At 41.7% G+C, this 20,186-nt stretch overlaps 1 protein-coding gene across 1 annotated transcript in view; it reads left to right on the top strand.

Annotated features, from left to right (window-relative positions):
* Positions 1-20,186, top strand: part of stau2 (staufen double-stranded RNA binding protein 2) — an 81,686-nt gene that overhangs the window by 17,537 nt on the left and 43,963 nt on the right. Inside the window, exons 6-11 of the mRNA XM_041065981.1 lie at positions 707-866; positions 4,887-4,994; positions 11,760-11,972; positions 12,234-12,371; positions 15,702-15,830; positions 18,522-18,579. Of these exons, the coding sequence (XP_040921915.1) occupies positions 707-866; positions 4,887-4,994; positions 11,760-11,972; positions 12,234-12,371; positions 15,702-15,830; positions 18,522-18,579 (806 nt within the window). The remainder of the gene's footprint in view (positions 1-706; positions 867-4,886; positions 4,995-11,759; positions 11,973-12,233; positions 12,372-15,701; positions 15,831-18,521; positions 18,580-20,186) is intronic.

Here is a 20,186-nt window from a genome sequence, read left to right as displayed (position 1 = left end):
TCTAGTCAAGACACATATCCATAAATCTTAGCTGCTGCTATCCATTTGTGCCTTTCGCATATGGTGGCTGTATGTCCTTGTGAATATAAGCGTATACTGGCAGAGAAGAAAGCGGACAGGGAAACGGATATGAAAAACTCTGGATTCCTCTCCCTTCTTGTTAGCGTTCCCACTATTTCTCTTTCCTTGTGCGTGATCCGGGCAGACATTCTCAGCCATTCTCCTGCTGACCCAGGAGGGGGTATCACACATGCGGACTTGCAGACTTCTAAATCTCCTCGGTGACAGCTCAGTCCCGCTCTGTCACGACCCAAAGAAAGAGAAGAAAATCTATGTCCATAGCCAGAAGAAAGAGGAGGGGATATATATGTCCCTGTGCTTTGTTAGGCATCCCTAAGCTGAGATTCAATAGCAGGACATTACTCAAGTGGTTGGCCAACGGGCCATTGTGTAGTAATTGACCCTGATGAAGTGATGGGCCTTTAATTTGGGAACGCTGTAAACAGTGTGAATTGATAACTTGGCTCATAATGTTGGGACCTCCCCTCCCTTGCTTTTCATCTGTACATATGTCAGAAATAAATGTTCACTTAAGGGTGCAAACAAATTCATCTTCTAATATCCTTTTACTCCTGATTTGGTATATGCTGTGGTAAACAGTTTTTTATTGTAAACATTCCCCTCTCTGTTGTACTATTCATTCCAGGTACCATTATCCTGTTCCTAAGATCTTCTATGTGCAGCTGTCTGTGGGGAGTCATGAGTTTATTGGCGAGGGACGCACCCGCCAAGCAGCAAGACACAACGCTGCCATGAAGGCCCTGCAAGCCCTGCGCAACGAACCCATCCCAGAACGGCCACCGCAGGTAAACACTACACACAAACACACATGAACAGAAAGGCTTACACTGACGCTGCATACCAGTGCTTGTTGACCCCTTCTCTGGGAATCCCCACTGCTTTCTTCATTACTTTTCTATTACTAAAAAAAACTTAAATGGAATTTTCTGTCTTGCTTATGAAAGTAAAATATAGTTTATTCCTTACTTTTCTTGCTCCTGGACATAACCACTTTTGCAGATTGTCCTTTATATGTTTTCCATTAATTTAATAAACAAACAGTTATAGTTTTATTATTGTAAATTGTTCTGATTGGACTCATGCAGCATGCAACATGCAGCTGCAATAAGCTTTTAATTGAATTAGTACAATCCAACGACAATAAACTGTATCTGAAACACAGTTTATTATTTTAACCCAGACACACAAGCTATTTCAAGCTTTGTCTGCACAGACAATGCTTGATAGTAGGATCAATCCAAATGATTGTACTGAAAAATATCACATTTCTAAGCAGCTGTAACTTAAGATTAATTTTCGGTGAATCTCCTGATTGTTTTAGGTCTACGATGCAGCTAACATTATACATTTATTGATGTACATAGAGCTGGTCCTCTCCAACCTCATGGTTGGTTATTCATCCATGTTATAAAAGGGTTATTCCACTCTCCAATCAAATTGTCCACCAATCATCGCACCCTCAACCCTTCAGCATGTTTGCCACTTTGGGACTGCTTTCACCCCAGATGACTGTCTCTCCCTGCAACCCTGTCCAGCTTGAAAACCTGTCCCTTAATGAAAAGTCCGGATTTGTGCTGCTGATCTGTTTGCGCTTTCCCTGGAGAGGCTGTAAAGAGTGTTACGCAGCGTTTGTGCAGTTACTAAAATGAATGCATAACCAGCTTTCATCAGATTGGATCCAAATCCACCTCATCTCTAATTACGCTAATGTATAATTTAAGCCCTTCAATCTCCATAGTTCTAGTTTGTACCTGGCAGGATTGTAGTATCTGTTCCTCGTTTCTTTTTGTTTTCTTTTTTTTATTTGCCCTTTTTCTTTCAGCCTACTCCCAGTGTCAGCGTACCTTTCCAGAGTTTCCCCTCAGGCATAGCTGTTAACTGTTGTTATCATCTCCCACCGGAAATCAAATTACCCCATATCCTCAACGCCTGGCATCGCTGATGGTTATTCAAAACGCTTTGGCTCCTCTCACTTGCCTGACTCGCTGTCTTGTGGCGTCGGCCTCCATAAATGAGCTCTTTGTTTGCCGCTGCTTCTGAGTCTTGCTTTACAAATTGAGGCACATTGTGTCTTCAGTATATGCCTGTCATTCTGTCTCCACATGAGTGTGTGTGCTCCTACATGTGTAAATGTGTGGACACCCTCGGGCTAAAAGTGTTCCTTTTCACCGTGGGCTGTCAAACCTTTTATTTTGAGGAAGACCACAGGCAAATATCAGTGACGCTTTAATTAGAGTGTTTACACACAGGGAGAGCAACAATATGTAACCCTAGGAAACACAAAAGAAACACCTCCAGCTTTACAGGGCTTCAGGCAATATAGATTATATGATGAAACTGCTGACTAACTCTAAACAAGTGCTTTTCCTGTGCTGAGGCAAATAGTTTATCTCATAATAAATGGGTTGACTTGTTATTTATGAGGGAAAAGGTTGCATGGTCATGACATGGCAAGCGTGAAGGCAGATATATTTAGACCATCGAAAGTGTCCGCTTTTTAATAAAGTTACTTTTCTAAGAATGATGTTCTGTGTACTGGGAACCCCTTCTTCCTATCCTTTGATCTAGTATGCTTTCCTCCTATTATGAAATCATTTCCCATGAGCACAGATGTGAATGTGAAGCATTCTGTTCGCCCACAGTCACTGTTCATTCAGACAGTTCCTACATGGTGAGTGTTAATGTCTCAGAGCACTATATGGGTTCTTCACTTGCTCATACTTTTCCCAGGACTTTCCATTGCATCACTGTCCACTGCATCTATAACTGGAAGCGACACCAAAGTCAGATTTAGCCCTCTATTTATCTTTGTCAACTCAAGGTTGCTAATCTGCTTGGTTATTCTAATTTGAACACAAATTCACACCCACAGACACATGCAGATACCTTGAGACTTGATAATGCAACCTTGAGAGGGGATTCACACTATTAATCATATATATCAAGAATGTAACCATGAAAACCATGAATACATATTATACTGGAAGAGAACTTGAAGAAAGGGCTGGGGCCTTTTTAGCCTGACTCACTCTCAGGTTTCTCTTTTGTCCACATACATAAATAACATAAAAGACACCGATAATGTATGTCTCAGCACACACGAAGCAAAGCGTGCCTCTCGCCAACATGAAGTATTTCGTCCCAGCGCGGTAGGTGCATCGAACCACGTGATTGTTTCCTGTGAAATCCAAGAGATCTCACAGGATGAATCATGCGATGTATCAGGTCACACAATGAGAAGAAGGAGAAGGGAAGGAGCCCAAAGGGAAAGACCACAGCCATTCAGACTTAAACAGACAAAGAGCTGGACATGAGAAGATAAAGATCGAGACAGCATTCTGCATTCTCATAGACAACCGGCACCAGAAAGCCCCTCGTATGACTGATGATAAGATCTCCATGGTGTGAACTAAGGATTTTTTTCTTTATTAGTAGAAGGGACAAATAGTTATAATTTAATTTATAAGCAAATAGTAATTGATTAAAGAATTCCTGGATATTATACTTATAGATTTAGTCTGCATTGTCCATATTTAAACAGCTAACTTAGTAATTCAGAAACTATTAACCTGACTTAATACCAGATGACCAGAGTCATCTGGTATTAAGTCAGTCCAGAATTACTTCATAGATACATGGGCGGCAAATTCTGTGGATTGAAAAAAAAAAATCTTTTTAACATAGCAATGTTGTTAGGTCTATCTGGATCCAACAAATATGTGGTTATCCCAATAAAATCTGCTGGTGCTTTCCCACTGACCTTAACAGTCCTTTCCTTTTGAGCCCTTGTTCTCCAGTTTCTGTGCTCAGAGACAGTTCGTGATGTTCACAAATAATAATTTGACTATCTGGAACAGAAAGTTTATTTACAATAATTCTCAAATTTAGTGGACCACCCCTTTAAGAGACCTTCCTGTACAGACAGAGGACCACCAGTCATGTCCTGGAAAACCGAGTTCTCAATCCCATATCAGATAAGGATCTTAGACAGAAAACAGACAGGCTTCTTGTTGCAGCAGCTTGGCAGACATCCACGCTCTAGGTGTGTAATTCCCAAAAAGTCTTGGTTTGATGTGTCACTATTTTGGGCTCATGGGTCTGTTATATTTTTTCTCACCGTCGCACAAAACGAAGGATACATTTTTATTTCCATGTATTTTAAAGAACCTCAACATAAAATAGTGACTTAATATAATAATACTTGCTTTGAAATTTCTCTCATTATCCTGGCATCTTTAATGTAGCTATTTCCCCACAAATTACCAGGCACAAAGTAGGTTGAACTGAATCCACAACTGTTTATGGTCTAATCCACTTCTCCTTTTTCTGTGTGTTTCCCCTTTACTGGAAAACCATAATGCTTAAAAACAAGAATCTGTGTGATGTCTGAGGCTCTTCTAGTTCTAATTTGTATTAACCCTGTTGGGTATGCTACGTATATGAGCCAGGCTAACCTTAAAAAAAAAAATAGACATATCTACCAGTAAACAACTAACAAGTGCTAAATCTTTCTCAGTGGATTGTGCACTTTTGAGTTTTGCAGGTCATGAATAATAGATGTACCTTTACGCCCCTGCCACCCTCCCTGTGTGTGTTTACTTGCATGCAGGTCAGAGGGAAAGAAACCTCAAGATTTGTGAGCAATAAGTACCATGACTTTTATTTGTGTTACAGAGCGGTATATCATTCGGACACCTACGACCTAGAAACGACATCAGTTTGAGGAAAAACAATCACTATGTCTTCTTGTATGTTTTGAACTCTTGATCTTTGTTTTTTTTTTCTTTCTTACATTGTTTTTCCAGAACCCAGAAGAGAAAGGAGAGACTGAGGAAGGAACTGATGCCAGCAAATCAGAGATCAGCCTGGTCTATGAAATTGCCCTCAAGAGGAACTTGTCTGTCAACTTCGAGGTGAGAAAGGCATGACTTATTAATAACGTTGTGATCACAGACTCCCACAAAATTATGACCATGTGACGCTGGTAGTATTGGTTCCTGCTGTAAATAGTAAGTCATGTTTTTTCCTTGAAGTAATAACATTAATAACATAAATAAATGAGAAATGAGGAGAACTCCATGCAGTTTTGGAATGTATGAGTAGTCATGATGTATTTCCTGGGTTTATGAAATGCCACAGGGTTGTAAGTGTTGCAAAAAACTAAACAACTCATTACATTCATGAGAATCTTGCATGGAGAAAACTGAAGGAGTCAGACTTTACACCCAATGATAATGAAATATGAACTGTGTAATGATGTATTTTTACCCAGCTTTGCTTAATTTGTACATCACTGGGGACGGTTATCTCAAACGTGGTGAAAAAAATATGCGAACAGGAATTCTTAGATGGATCACTGTGTTTTACAATTTGTGGAAATTCTGGTGGCGTTAAGTTCAAAGTGTTCCCGGACAGATGTAGGACGTCACTATGGGTTCTGGTAGCGTGACTTTGCGGGTGACTCAGCTGATAAAGCTCTGATTGATGTGGATCATCCAGTAATATAAAAGCAATTAGTAGTCGGCCCTTGTACATTCCTGGGAAACAGAATAAAATTTGCTCATATTTATATATATCTTTAACAACTTGAAGCAGTATTCCTTTTTAATGTGTCCCTTACTCAGCTGAAATATTTGTCAAACCCTTCATTTCAGCACTTTTTTTGGAAACATCACATGTGCATCATTAGATTATTAGGTATACCTGTACAAGATGATGCAATCCAATACAGCAAGCAAGGTCTCTGACACAGTTTCTACAAAAACAGAGCATTGTAAGGTTAACAAAGGTTCCAGTGTTGCATTAAAGTTATATCACACCTGCGCTTAACACTGACACCTATGACATTATTTTCGAATGGCCTCCGTGCTACATAAAATGGAAAATGCCTATCACATTTCTCTGTAATTCATCCTGACATGTGAACCTTGGGATCAGGACTAGAATTCAAAATTCATTTTTGTGGGATTGAACTGTGCTTGCCCACACATCACAATCAGCATGAGTTTGTAATGATGAACCCACTAAAGGTATGAATATATTATAAAATTAAAGAAAGAGCAACATCTGTAATATTAACACCACCGCCACCCCTCAAAAAAGGAAAAAGTCCAGAGATTATGATTTCATCTATTTAAAAAAAAAACAGTATCCAAAGTCTGTATTTTAACTTGTGTGTTCAGTTTCATGTAGCAGTTTGGTATGTTCAGCTGTGCAATCCATTGTGGTTTCCAACCACAGGACATTGTTGAAAGGCAGACAGAGGCAGAGCTCTGGCCCTGTGCTCCCCTCTGAAACAACTTATGACGAGAGTCGTTGAGGTAATCGATATTTTACAACATCTTTACTCTGCTTTTTCCTGACTCGAGCCTCTCCCACAAAAGAGATCTTGATCTGAATGAGACTACCTGATTAAATAAAGGTTATATCAAATACAAGTCCAGCTGCTGAATATCAAGCGTCAAATTACTTCAATTTCAATGCATTACATATAAGTGCTTCCAGCTGGAGATGATCAGACTAAACTGACTTCAGTTCAGCGCTTGTCCAGAAGTTATGCTTGTACTCTCTCACATGTGCGTCGAGTAATTTGTCACACACCTGCGGCTGACTGTGACGGGGCCGCATCCCTCCAACATTTCCTGACTGGGGGAGGTTTTCTGTTTTCTCCAGCAAACATATGATGTGAAGGTCGTGTCTCGCAGATCCTGACAGCATCTCATGTTTTGTGATATTTTAATTTTGTAAGTGTATACGTTTATTAAAACTTGAGGAAAAGATGATGGATGGATTCACTGGAGGCAACCCACCTTTTCCATAAATGGTTGTGGGGAAACCCTGATGCGTGGATGATGGTAATATTAAAAAAAAGAAAAGAAAAAAAAGATAAACCTCGCTGGGATTTTCCTTTTCACGTCATTACATTCTCAGCCAGTCTAACACCCAGTATGCAGTGACCATTAGAGGAAACTAATCTTGAGCCACCTCTGCGCTGGATTGCTTTTTCAGCCATGGTGGTGTCTGTTTGATAAGAGCATATTCTTATTCACAGCTGCCTCTGGGAAAAGCTTTTGACAGAGGGTTGGTGACCTTGATACACTCAGCTGGAACTGCCCAGTGCTCCTACAGTCTCCTACTCACAAGTTCCACTGAATAAGATGCTTGTTAACTGCCTTGCTCATAGGTTTAGTTCTGCTTAGCAAGAGTCCTCTTGACATGGTGTGGTATCCTACCACTGCTGTTTTAGCCAGTAAAACCACTTCCCCCAACTTTTCTAAATCCATGAAGAACTCCAGTGTGTCCTTAAATGACCTGCTGGGTCTGTTCTCCTTGGCTTTCACCATATCTCAGCTGACTCATCCAATATTCTTTCCCTCTTCTTCTTCTGCACTCTGCAAGGTGCCAAAAACAAGGGAGGCTCAGTTTACTCTGTGTGCCCCCTCCCTTCCTCAACAGAATCCCTCCCTTCCACCTCTCCTACCATCACTCCCAAAAATCACACACAGGGCGGTAATGTGTTGAGGCTAGGGGGATAGGCGGATGGGGGTGAGAGGAAATGGAGAATGGGATGGAAGGAAGGGAGGGAGACTCTCCTCACTCTGTTGACTTTTCTTGCTAATAAGAGTTTACACAACATAGGAAAAATTATCTAGAAAGCAGTCCAAGCCTCCCTTTTACCCCCCACCCCCACCCCCCTTCTTTGTTCAAAAACACATTTGCTCATCAGAGCATGACATGGCTATCCTTCCTGGAACTGCTATTAATAATTTCAGCCAGCTAAATCTGGATTGATGTGATTCATTATCTGTCATGTCTTTGTCACTGTCAGCAATTACTCCCGCTTTCATTTTCAGTCCTTCCAAATTGGAAGCTGAGAGTGGCGGTTTTTAAAAGCAGACCACAGCCACATTCCTCCAATCAGTCTCTCTTCTGCTTGCTGTCAGTCTGGAGACTGGCTGTTCATTACTGCTGTCTGATGAGCAGTAAATCAGTAACTTCTCTCCCTGTGCTTTCTCTCCCACTTTGCCTTTCCTCGCCATCTATCTGTATCTCCGTCAACAGCTAATATTCTTTGCCGATTTCACAAGTTATGATTTGTGTGCCTTCTGTGACAGCAGTGTTTTGCTTGGTTTCTTCAGACTTTTCTGTGCTGCAAATAGATTTTGCGATTTGAAGTAGAGGGTGAACACAGAAGAAGTTTTGATTCCTTAAACGTCGTCTTTTCATTTTCTTTATGCTACAACCTTGTGCATGAAGATGTTGATTAGTTTTATTCCCCCGTCTAAGCATATCAGTCACGCCACATTTGTTTTCCTGTGCCATGTCAAACTAAACTTCCCGAAGGCCAGGGTGCAATCATCATCTCCCTCTCTTGGCATGACGTACCTTTCTCTCCCTCTCATACTCCTGATGGCTCTCCAGAAGATTTATTTTCACCCTCAATCAGCCTGTTGTACTCAATATCCTCTCACACTGCCACTACGCCGTGGCTGGAGACCAAGTATGAATTACACGTCTCCATGGGTCTCCTTTTGCCCATTGGGTCTATTACATTATAACTCATTAGGCAAAGTTTGGCCTCGTCTCCTTTCCTTCCATGTCACATCCTCTTTACTGTGTCTTCTTTGATGCTCTGAGAAGAAACGGTACACTCCCACACCCCCAGTCAAAGTCTTCCACTCACACGCATACGCGCACAGTTACGCATTCGTGGATCCAACACAAAACCATAATGGTCATCTCTCATGTGAACGTCGTTCGCAGCAGCCATGTTTTCACATCATCTCATCCCTGCCCTCGCTGGGGCATGAAATTACTCGTGAGTCACTGCTAGCGAGTGTCTGCTTTCCCATCCCTCTGCAACGACGAGGGTCGCCGCCACCCTGAGAGGCAGTTGGCTCATTTAATCCGCCCGTCAGACAATATCAAACAGATGTCAGCATCAAAGAGGAACCAATCTATAAATCACAGCTTGTGTGTTGGATCGGAGGCTCCTTTTCCAAGGAGGACACAAGAAAAGAGGGTCCGGGCCAAGAACCACCCATCTTAAAAGAAGCAGCTTCCCTCAGGGCTTGTCCATCCACCACTCATCACAAAAGAGCCTTTCTTCCCTCTCCTAGTCCCCTCCATTGTCCTACCCTGCTCCCATAGCCTCCTCTTCCAGAGTACCTGAGGTCTCGCATGCACATATCCTCAGACGGCTCAGGGTATTAATGTCTCTATAAGAAGCCGAAGAGAAGGCCTCCCATGTTTGAAAAAGAAAAGATGAAGAGACAAGAAGAGAAGGGGACTCAAAAAAAAAAAAAATCAACATTGAATTACCAAGTGTTTCCTGTGCACAACCTGATCCTTGTCATTAGGTGGGAGACAGGTGTGTTTGTGTGTTTGTTTGCATGTATGTGTGTGTGGCCGTGCGTGTAAATGAATGAAAGTGCTGAAATCCCATCGGCGTGGCGCAGATCCCGTGTCGTCTGCCAGGAGACTGACTGCAGCTCGTCTGCCGCCAACCCGGGATGAGAGCGCGCGACGTGTGCACAGATACAGTGCGTCTCATACTGTTTGTTGACTATACCATATACCTATTCAGGCCACGTTTGATTCCTTGTTTTTTTTTTTTTTTGTTGGTAATTGCACGTTTTCACTTTAGACAGCGCAAGTGAATCTTGTCACCGCAGCACTTGTCCATCATTTATTCTGCGGTGTCTGTGCAAGTTCCCAGTGTGTCAGCTTGAAAGGCGTGTTTTGGATTATCAGAAAAGGAAAGCAGACATCAGAGGAACGCCATCATGGTTTCCATAACTTGAAGAAATTGTTTATCTTTGTATGTGCTTGTGTATTGTGTGTGCCTAAACAAGCCTTTGTGCAAACCCACCTACTGGTTCAATAGTGTTTATGTCTTGGTTACCATACCATCATTGTTTAGCCACATAAGCTGAACAGTTACACATGTTTAAAGGAGCCTGTGATGGATGAAGAGGGAGAGAAACTATGAATGAGTGATTAAGTGAGTACAGCTACAGAATTTAGGACAGCTGAAGAAGACTCATCATCAGAGGCTTGCGTCTGCTAGGCAATAACCAACCACATCTACATTTTGTCAGTAGCTCATATTTATTCTCCAAGTGACATAATCTCAGCCGACCAGTGGCCGGTGATGTTCAGTGTCACTATCAACACCACTGACAAAGTTGAAACAGTTCAGAAATGGGACGTTTCCAGTCTCATTGAATGTTGTAATGTACAAGAAGCTGCCACGTTGTGTTTCCTTTTTCTGGTGATGAGCAAGACCAGAGCGGATCCCCTGGGTGGGAGAGAGTTTGGCAGTTAGCTTGGACAGCAAGTGATCCAAGGCTTCTCTGCAACACTCATCCTTACATACTGTATACTTACTCTCATTGTGCAGGAATGCTGACAGGCTAAAAGGTACACTGACAGCAAACACGGGGCCCAGTGTCAGCAGTGTTAACGTGAATGTACTGCAGTTACCTACTTATGAATAGTTAGAATGAAGAAACTCCTTTTTTTAGCCTGTGTTTAATAAAGTTTAAATACAGGCTAAGTGGTAGGGTGCACTTCGGAGCATTGTGGACTGGGCTGCAGATGATGACATGACTTAATCGTACATTTTTGTGGAAACAGACTGTTTTGTCTGTGTGGTGGTGGAGTTATTTGATGCTTTCATGCATCAAACTTGCTTTGTCATTTTAGTTTGTTAATTGATCAAAACTCTAGTTTGTTCTGCTATTATGTAGCAGGGAAAAATGGGTTTGTTCCTTTCAATCTCTGGTATTAGTCTGTGTCTGTGTGAAGTATTCGAGGAATGCTCAAGGTGCCGCTTATCGTTTTAATCTCGGTTTTTCTTTGGACACCGGGTTCAAATTAACTATTTCTAGATTATATTTGATTGCTACAATTTGTGCTGTCTGCACCACAAATTTGGCTCAAATGAAGGGGGGGAGGGGTTGAGGAAGTCCAAAGAAACATTTCAGCACAGCAGCTATAGCTAGAGGGAGAACGAGGGAGAAAATCCGCAAGCTCTCAATCGAAAAGGCGTCCACATGTGCTGAAAATGTACTGTTGGACTCAGTAAGTGTGTGAAACCTAATTCTTCCGCCAGCGTGTTTTTCTAAATAAGGTTGGGGAGAACCCCACCTGCTACACACACATACACACATTCGCACACTGTTCTCGGACTTCACAGGAAGTGGATGTGATTGCAGAAGCATGACCTAACGCCAGCCGGTGTTTGTTTTAGGTCTCCCAGGTGACCACAGGCTGGAGGAAGGAAACTGAGCCTTCATCACTAGAGACTGTCATCTAGGAACATGTTACTCTTCATGTGTGTGTTTGTGCGTCAATGTGTGTGTGTGTGTGGATTTTGTATATGAATAACACACACGCATATGGGTGGGTAGCACTGTGACCATTGAGAGCAGATGTTTTGGACCACCTGGTGTAGCTGCTTGCAGAGCGCGCTGCACACACGCCCTCACACATATCATGCACGACAAAAAACACTCACATGTTCAGATTCTTTTTTTTTTTTCTTGTCTTTTCTATTTTATCTTTTGTCTCTTTGTCTATTTTCTGGGAAACCTTTTGTAACCAACCTGTTACGAGACAAAATTTACTGGACGTTTTATTTACACAAGTCCCTCATTTGCTCCTTGTGTCCCCAGGTGTTGAAGGAGAGCGGCCCCCCACACATGAAAAGCTTCCTGACTCGTGTCACCGTGGGGGAGTTCTCTGCCGAGGGCGAGGGCAACAGCAAGAAGCTGTCCAAGAAGCGTGCTGCTCTGTCCATCCTGCAGGACCTAAAGAAGCTGCCCTTCATCCCTGCTGTGGAGAAACCCAAGACGCACTACAAGAAACGTACCAAAACCATCCTCAAGGTAGTGCAGCTGAGCAGGGCTTCCCCCTGAGTAAGAGTTTCGATGTAAAGGCCAATCAGAATACTTTTTAGCACAGCAGAATTACTCAACATCAGCATCAGTGACATTTGAAAATCTGTGAAATATAATAGTTTTGCGAAGGGACACAAACACACACCTCTTATCAGTTAAGCTCAGTAGACTGCCGTCGGTTTTGATAATACAACAAATGAATCTGACAATTGGAAATTGATCATCATGTCTCTCCTCTTTTCTTGCCAGACGGGACCAGACTACGGCCAGGGCATGAACCCGATCAGCCGCCTGGCCCAGATCCAACAGGCCAAGAAAGAGAAGGAGCCAGAGTACCTGCTGCTCTCTGAGAGGGGGATGCCGCGACGCCGGGAGTTCATCATGCAGGTAAGTCATGGATTTACAGTAAATTGCTGTTACATAAAAGAAGTTTCCTGTCAGTTTTGGCTAATGTAGACTGATCTAAATGAAGCAGGACTGAGACAGAGAAGGATGTGAATTATGCATGCCTAGGAAGAACAGGACCTCAGTGATCATCTGCTGAATTTTAATTTAATGGATAAATCAAAGGATCAAAGTACGAGCTGGTGGATCAAGATTATTGTTGGGAAGGTATCTTATTGGGACTAGCTTCAAGGGGGAGGACAAGCCAATGGCAAGAGCAAGAATAAAACCTCTCTGTATGGCCAAAGGAAGCCAGCAGCATTATATAACCTCTTTACACAAGAACACAAGTTTCTTACTTTCCCCCTGAGACTGTGATCTGGTTTCCTATTTCTATCGTGTGTGTAAACCCAGCCCTATCCTGCATACAATCAATGTTCTCCATGTTGTAGGACAAGGCTTGAGGCAAATAGGGTTAACGACATAATAATGCGTCAAGCCTTCGCTCTGCCTCCCATTTCCCAGCCTGTTGCGCCAGCTTAATTTAAGTTTGATCCTAAGTTGGAATGCGAAGTCAACACTAGTTGTGTGCATGTGAGTGTCATCATTAATTTAAGCGAATGTAGTCTGTCACTTATCATTACTCTGTGACAGGAAATAATAAGGAACGACTTGCACCTTGAAGTTTTACCTTGACTCTAACTCTTACCAGCTCCAGACCTCCGTGTTATTCATTTAACTGCATTAAAGAATGAAACAAACATGCTTAAATGTAGTGCTGAGTTATTGCTTAATATGTTTGAGACATTCATATTTTATGATTGAATAAACTTGTTGCAAGTTTGGTTATTCCTGTATGTGGAGCTCCCGAAGCTGTGTCCTGATTTTCACTAAATATAAAATGTGGACAAGTACATTTCATCTCTGTTGCCATTTTATATGTAGAAGATGGCTTATGATTTAATTAAAAATTCTGTTCTTTACACTGTTATGATCTTAGACCTCACTTTACTCCCTCTCTCCCTTCTCTCCTCCCTCCCCACTCCTGTCTTTCCCGCTGTGTGTCTCTTGCCCCCCTTCCCCCTCAAACAGTTCTGTTTAATATTCATTATTTTTATTGCATGCAGTTAAAGCCCAGAATAGATGAACTTCCATCTTTACAGCCCTGTTTTCCCCCGGTGGAGCAGCCAACTCTTTTATGCGATTATACTGCAATTTGGAGCCATCGTTGCCTGTGGAGAAACCACACAAGGTGTCCTCTGTGCTTCAGAAATACATTAGACTGTGGCTATATAGTAAGGAGCCAGTATTCATTAACAGAATAAAATCTCATGGTTTTGCTGCAGCAGCGACCTTTAACCCTTAACAAAGTTATGGATGGTTTGCTGTTTATCACTAATCCGGTAAACAGAGCAGGGACTTTGTATAGGGAAGAGATCTCATCAGATACCATAGTTACATGAGTTGCATGAACTATTCGAGGCTATGCATAAAAATAGCCTTGTTGTTATTAGATAATGGGAAAACAGTTTGCTGTACCATTTTCTGCAAGTTATTGCAAACCCATCAGTTCGTTCACGGTGTGGTTTTAAACTTGGCACTGATTCATTACTCTCAGCCTTAAAATAGATCTGCCTAGCTTTTGATTGGAATTGGCATCGCCTGCCTCAATTTTATCCTCATTACTTTTACAGGCTTTAAAGTTAAAGCTGTCTTGTTAACTTCTACTACCATCTCTGCCAGCCTCTCTTAGTACATGCATGCTAATAATTCAGTTACAGCAAGATTAAAGCATTATTTTTTCTGAAAAAAAAAAAAAAAGATCACAGACATTAATTCAAAAGAAAGGAGAAATTGTTCGTTTTTTCTGTTTCACTTCGTTTCAGTCATGGCTTAATGAGCTGTTCACTGTAAGCCATGACACATCCTTCCACGCTGAACCTGATTATCTAACACATTATGCAAAGTCAGGCTTCTTTTTAAATTCTCTCTCTGTGAACCATGTAAATGCTTTAGTTAAACTATTACAGGAGTGTCGTTACTCACATTAACTACATACAAGTTAATGTCATGCATGGGAGTGTGTGTAGAGTGTACAGTTATTGAAAGCTGCTTTACAGCCTCTTTGAGTAGAAGGGAAAATATAAAAATATACCTCACCTGGCAGGGCTGAAGTTGTGAAAGACAGTTATACCAAACAGCTGTTATATTTTGTTAAGAGTAAGCACTTGTTTTTTTTTTTTTCCTTTGGTTGTTATTGCTGTTGCTACAGTTAGTGTGTATCAACAAGAGTCAGCCCAAGTCAGCCGTCTGTTTCTTAGCTTTGCTGCTGGTCTACGACAAACAACCAGCAAACTGGCTTAACCCAGTCCATTTTAATTTATGCACAACATTTTAACTGCAGTTTCTTTTTCTGTGTCCGTCTCTCTCAGTCAAACTCTCACTCTTTGTCTCTATTCTTTCATAAGAAGGACAGAGCTTCTCTTAGCATCAGGCCGTAATTCGGCCTCAAACCTATTCTCCATGCCTCTTTGATACACACATTAAGCCTTGCGAGTGTGTGTGTTTCCTTTTGTGCGGTCCACTCACTCTTCTAAAATTTCCACATTGTTTCCCTCGGTAAGCAGCAGGGCTCAAACGAGTCTCTGTGTTCGCATCTTTTGTCTGCATCCATCACTAGTTACCGAAAAAGAAGGCTCCACTTTGTGTCAGAAGCCTTTTTGGGGCCGATCATCTTTTAAAATGTAATAAAACAGTAATTGTGTTTATTTTAGTAATTTGGTAATTTATTGAGACTTTCCTTCTCATTGTATGTTGTGGCCTACTTGATGCATTCAGAGGAGCACTTAGCGAGCATGTCAGACTACTTTGAGTAAGTGCACTGAGTCTGGCTGTTCACAGGCTTTGGCTCCCAGAATGTTATTTGTACAGTGTAATTGTCTGTTTGCATAACATAACGACGTCTGATATTCTCTTGGAAATATCTGCTTACATTCTGTGTAGACAGATTTAATGTTTTGGGATCACTGAAAAACAAACACTTCACTTGGAGCCTTTTTTTTTTTTTGTGCGATGTAAATTGCACAGCTGACTTGACTCAGAAAGCAAAGCAAAGTGTTCTCAAATGAAATTATGAAAACTGGAGCAAAGTCATGGAAAAACTGCGTTTTAAGACATCAAGTGATCCACTGTCACCTGGGTGGGTGTCATGATGTGTCTGCACAGGCCTGATATTCAAATGTGAATTTGAAAATATTGCCATTTATCTGCATATCTTCATTTCATGTGCATTCGCTTTGATCTGTGCGTGTCCTTGCGTCCGTGTGCACGCAGGTGAAGGTGAATAACGAGGTTGCCACGGGAACAGGACCCAACAAGAAGGTGGCCAAGCGGAACGCAGCCGAGGCGATGTTGCTGCAGCTGGGATATAAGGCCTCCACCGTCTCTCAGAACCCCACCGAGGTACGCATTTTACTTTAACAGCTGTTACTTACACTAACTTGTGTATTTTACAGCCGGTTTATAAACATCTCTCACTCTGTTTGGATGTATTTTATTTCATTTATTTTAGTGCCTGATCACTCTAAGCATAAGTTTATATAGTTTCTCACAGATTTTAGGCCGTTTGTACGTACAAGTATGGTGTCAGTGTGCTACTGAAGTAAAGAAGCTGGAGTGCTCATAGGACTGCAGCTATTCATTATTTTCATTACCAGGAAAGGAGGAGAGTAGTTACATGCTCATCACATAACACAGGTGCAAGGCTATTGGAAATCAGCAAAGGTTGTCTACCTGATATTTTTTTATATTGCATACATGGTTGTAGTTATATGCTCTGTGACAACAGGTGTGGTTAACCATCCAACTTGCCCAGGGTGATAAACATCACCAAACAATTTACAATTCAGTAAACTCAACTCAAATTTCTAAAAAAAAAAAAAATCCAAATCCAAAATAGTGCAAAAAGTAAATTTGTTGATTTATAAAAGAAATAAATTAGAAGCATTTTTCTTTTAATTATTTTTTGGCTTTATTTGACAGTTGACAGTGTAAAGAGTGACAGGAAGCAAGGTGAACAAGGAAACAGGTGTGAGAGAGAGAGAGTGAGAGGTGCAACAAGACTCCCTGGCCCATGTCAAACCATGGACATTGCAGTTACGTGGTATGTGCTTTGACCATTAGGCTACCAGGGCAACCCACTGCTAACAGAGTTAACTACAGTTTTAATTTATTTTTTTAAAGGAACTGTCAGAGTAAGCTATTATAAAAATATTTATATTTAGATATTTAATATGTAGTTCCAGCCATTTTAACATCAATTGGTGTTGCATTATATTACATACAAATTACATTTCCATCAAACTTTTAGGTTGTAAAAATGTGAAACTGTTGCATACTCACAATTGCAGAGGGAGCATAAAACAAATGTATAGCAAGTAATATAATTTGAGACCCACTGTGAAATGTTTTCATGAGTGCTCATAAGAATGTGTCTTTCCCAAAAAATACACACAGACATGCACACACACACACACACACACACACACACACACACACACACACACACACACACACTGAAATGTTATGTAGGACGTTTTGCAATTGGTATTCCAGACATGCAAGCAGCAGGGCTTTAGGGAGGGTGATGTTGGTCGGTGGGTACCTGTGCAGCTGTATGCTGAAGGATTACATAAAAGAAATTCCATGCACCGCCCTTATTTTGTCTATATACTATCTCATCTCCACAGCCCCGTGCAGAACTCAAGAAATACTAATACTCAGTCAATTCTCAGATTTATCACGAGTCCCAGTGCTGCTGACCTTATTATGTAACCTGTTCAGCTCCTCTGAACCGAGTGTGTTTTGCAAGCAACCATTGATCACCATCATCTTTATTCACCTCGTTGGTTTTTAAGCTCAAGGGAGCGGATTCAGATAGAGATGACGTTACATAACTAGGAATCAGGAACCAGGACTATTCAACATTCCCCAGACAGCTCATTAGTTAGATATGTGCTACTGCGTATATCTTATTCAGACAGCCATACCATAGAGCTAAAGGATGACACATTGCTCTTATCAGAATGACTGTGAAGCTGAGTCTTATTCTCCAAAGAAACCACAACCCAGTTTACAGTCAGTGTTCCCCTTTGCTTTAATCCTCATACTAAACAGTCAAATATTCAGTTCGGTCTGTTGTGCAGTTACCCTTAAAAAAAAAATGTTCAGAATCTTCAGCACGTTGCGTCTTTGAAAATGCTGAACCTCCTGCACCCTGAAAATGCTTTAGTTGCATGTGTTGACAAGGAAATGTCAAGTGTTACACACAGGTTATTGAATTTCTGTTTGCATCATAGCATGTTTTATTTGTTACCCCAATAAACCACTATGTTTTGATGTCTAAGGTTTCAGATAAATGAGAGTCTGCTGTACTGGAAATAAGCAGTGGGACCTTTCTGGTTACACTCAAGGCAGAGTATTTAGATTTGAGTTAGTGGCTGATACATGGCTGCGCATTGGCTCTGACAACTCTGCAAACATCTCTATAAGATTTAGTTGGACGCCCTACTTCTCTTTAGATCCTTAGACAACCCCGAGCTCTGTGGAATAATTAAACAAGATCCTGTTTTGTAGGATAGGTTGTCTTTCTTTAGATCTCTCCCTTTCTGTCTCTCCGTCCTTCCCCACTTCCCCTTTTGTTGGCAGCTCTGTTGCACTACATTCCCACCGTGGGACTGTGGGTGATCTGTGCAATACTGTGAAGAGACTGTGGGGGTGGTGGGGGTTGCATTTGTTTACAACCATGTCATCTCCTCAGCTGTCACACACATCAGAAATGATTTGTTTTTCTGTTTCACACACGTGTGTTTGTGGCTGTGTGCGTTTGTGCAGGCACACACGCATACCACAGCACAAGTAACACATTGAATAGGAGCCTTTTTTTTTAGTCACTAAACACTGACAACCCCCTTAATTAAGTAGCTGGCCTAGACAGACACTAGGCTCCTTAAGCATCCCCTCCTGTTAGCGCTCGTCTCTTTGTGGCCCAAACAGTAGGAAGGAACTTGTCTGACATGCGTGAAGAAGCTGTCTGTTCAGGAATCTACATCTCTCTTACCTCCCCCTTCTCTCCTTCTCTCTACATCACCACAGATGGACAACAAAGGCTGGAATGGACAAAAGGCGTCTTTTACCGAAGCGACGAGTAACAGTGAGTATCCGCACGTCTCCCTGTGTCTCTCTCCATTTCCTCCTCCTCCTCCTCTCCGGCTCGCCATCGTTCCCTCCATCCTGCAGGTGGTTTTAGCCCACTAGATGGCCCGGCGTTTAATCTCTGTGACTGGTCAATGGGCCTCTGACTGTCAGCTTAATCGGCCGTGCGTCCTCGTGGGGAGCCTGCGAATTCAGGCTCATTCACACAGGCTTACAGGGCCGGCCCTCCGGAGAGTCCCCCCACTGCCTTCCTTTCAAAAAACCTAGCCTTTCACTCAGGATTAACACACAAGCACACAGGAGCGTAGATGCATGCACACACTCCCTTAATCCTACTCACACAGAGGTACAACACACATCATGAGGCAGGATGTGTGATGATATGATATGAGGATTTAAATGAAGCAAGGTATGTCTCACTTAACCGTCTGGTCGGTCCACCAATTAGGTCCAGGCTGAAATGTCTCAACAACTTTTGATTATATTTCCGTGAAATTTTGTACAGCCTGTCATGGTCCCCAGAGGATGAAACATACTAACTTTGGTGATCCTCTGACTTCTCATCTAGCCCCACCAAGAGGACAAAGTTTCATTTATTCAGTGAAATATCTCTAATCGATAGATAGTACAGACATTAACTTCCTCCTCAGGGTGAATTGTGTGTCTCTGGTAATTGTTAGACTTTTCTTCTAGTGCCAAAATTCCATTTTGTCCAGTATCTATGTTTCTAAGATTAAGATTAAGAGATACTTTATTACTTTATTATTTATAACCAAATATATGCAAAGCTAATGATGTTCCCATTATCCTCAACTGTGCTAATTAATAGATGTTCTTAGCAAATGGTTGCTAACAGGCTAAACTAAGTGGGTAAACACTCTCAGCATCGTACATGCTTCATCAGCATGTTAGCATTGTCACTGCGAGCATCATGGTGACGTTAGCGTTTAGCTCAAAGCACCGTTGTGCCTAAGTACGACCTCATAGAGCTGCGAGCGTATCTGCAAACTGTTAGAGCCAATTCATGGTTCTGGCATCCTCTTGGCCGCGAGGGTCCACATGATGTAGGTTTCGTCATCTACCCGGTTAGCAAGGGTCTACTTGGGCCACTGGGCAGATAGAAGTAAACTAAGTCCTTGTTTCCTGCACTATACACATGTACTGTGTTCCACATTCTTGGGTCTGTTCTTGTTAAGATGTTGCACACAGTGTCTTCTTTCTTTAATATTTCTTTTTGTTCAGCCAAATACAATGAACAAACAAACTCTTCTTCTTGCTGTCAGGAGGTCGCCATCGTGTTTCTAGTGCATGTGTTGAATATTTCAGATTGTAGTTTGTATAGTCTTAGATCTTGTTCAAGGCTGAAGTCTTATTTAGTCCTAGTACACTGAAATTGCTGAAAGTGCTGAAAGATTCTCCTTTACTGCAAAAAGCCTTAAACTTAACTAAATGTAAACAAGTCTATGTCCATCTGTCTCTGTGACAAATGGAACCAGATATGAAGCAAATGCAGAGACAGCCTCCTCACTCATCCCCTCATTTGGAGAAAATGCTCTACATATGGACTTTTTAAACCGTAGACAAATAGAGAATAGTTTCATGACA

Source organism: Toxotes jaculatrix, chromosome 20 (assembly GCF_017976425.1).
Source record: "Toxotes jaculatrix isolate fToxJac2 chromosome 20, fToxJac2.pri, whole genome shotgun sequence".
NCBI lineage: Eukaryota > Metazoa > Chordata > Actinopteri > Toxotidae > Toxotes > Toxotes jaculatrix.
This window is presented reverse-complemented; position numbering and strand designations above follow the sequence as displayed.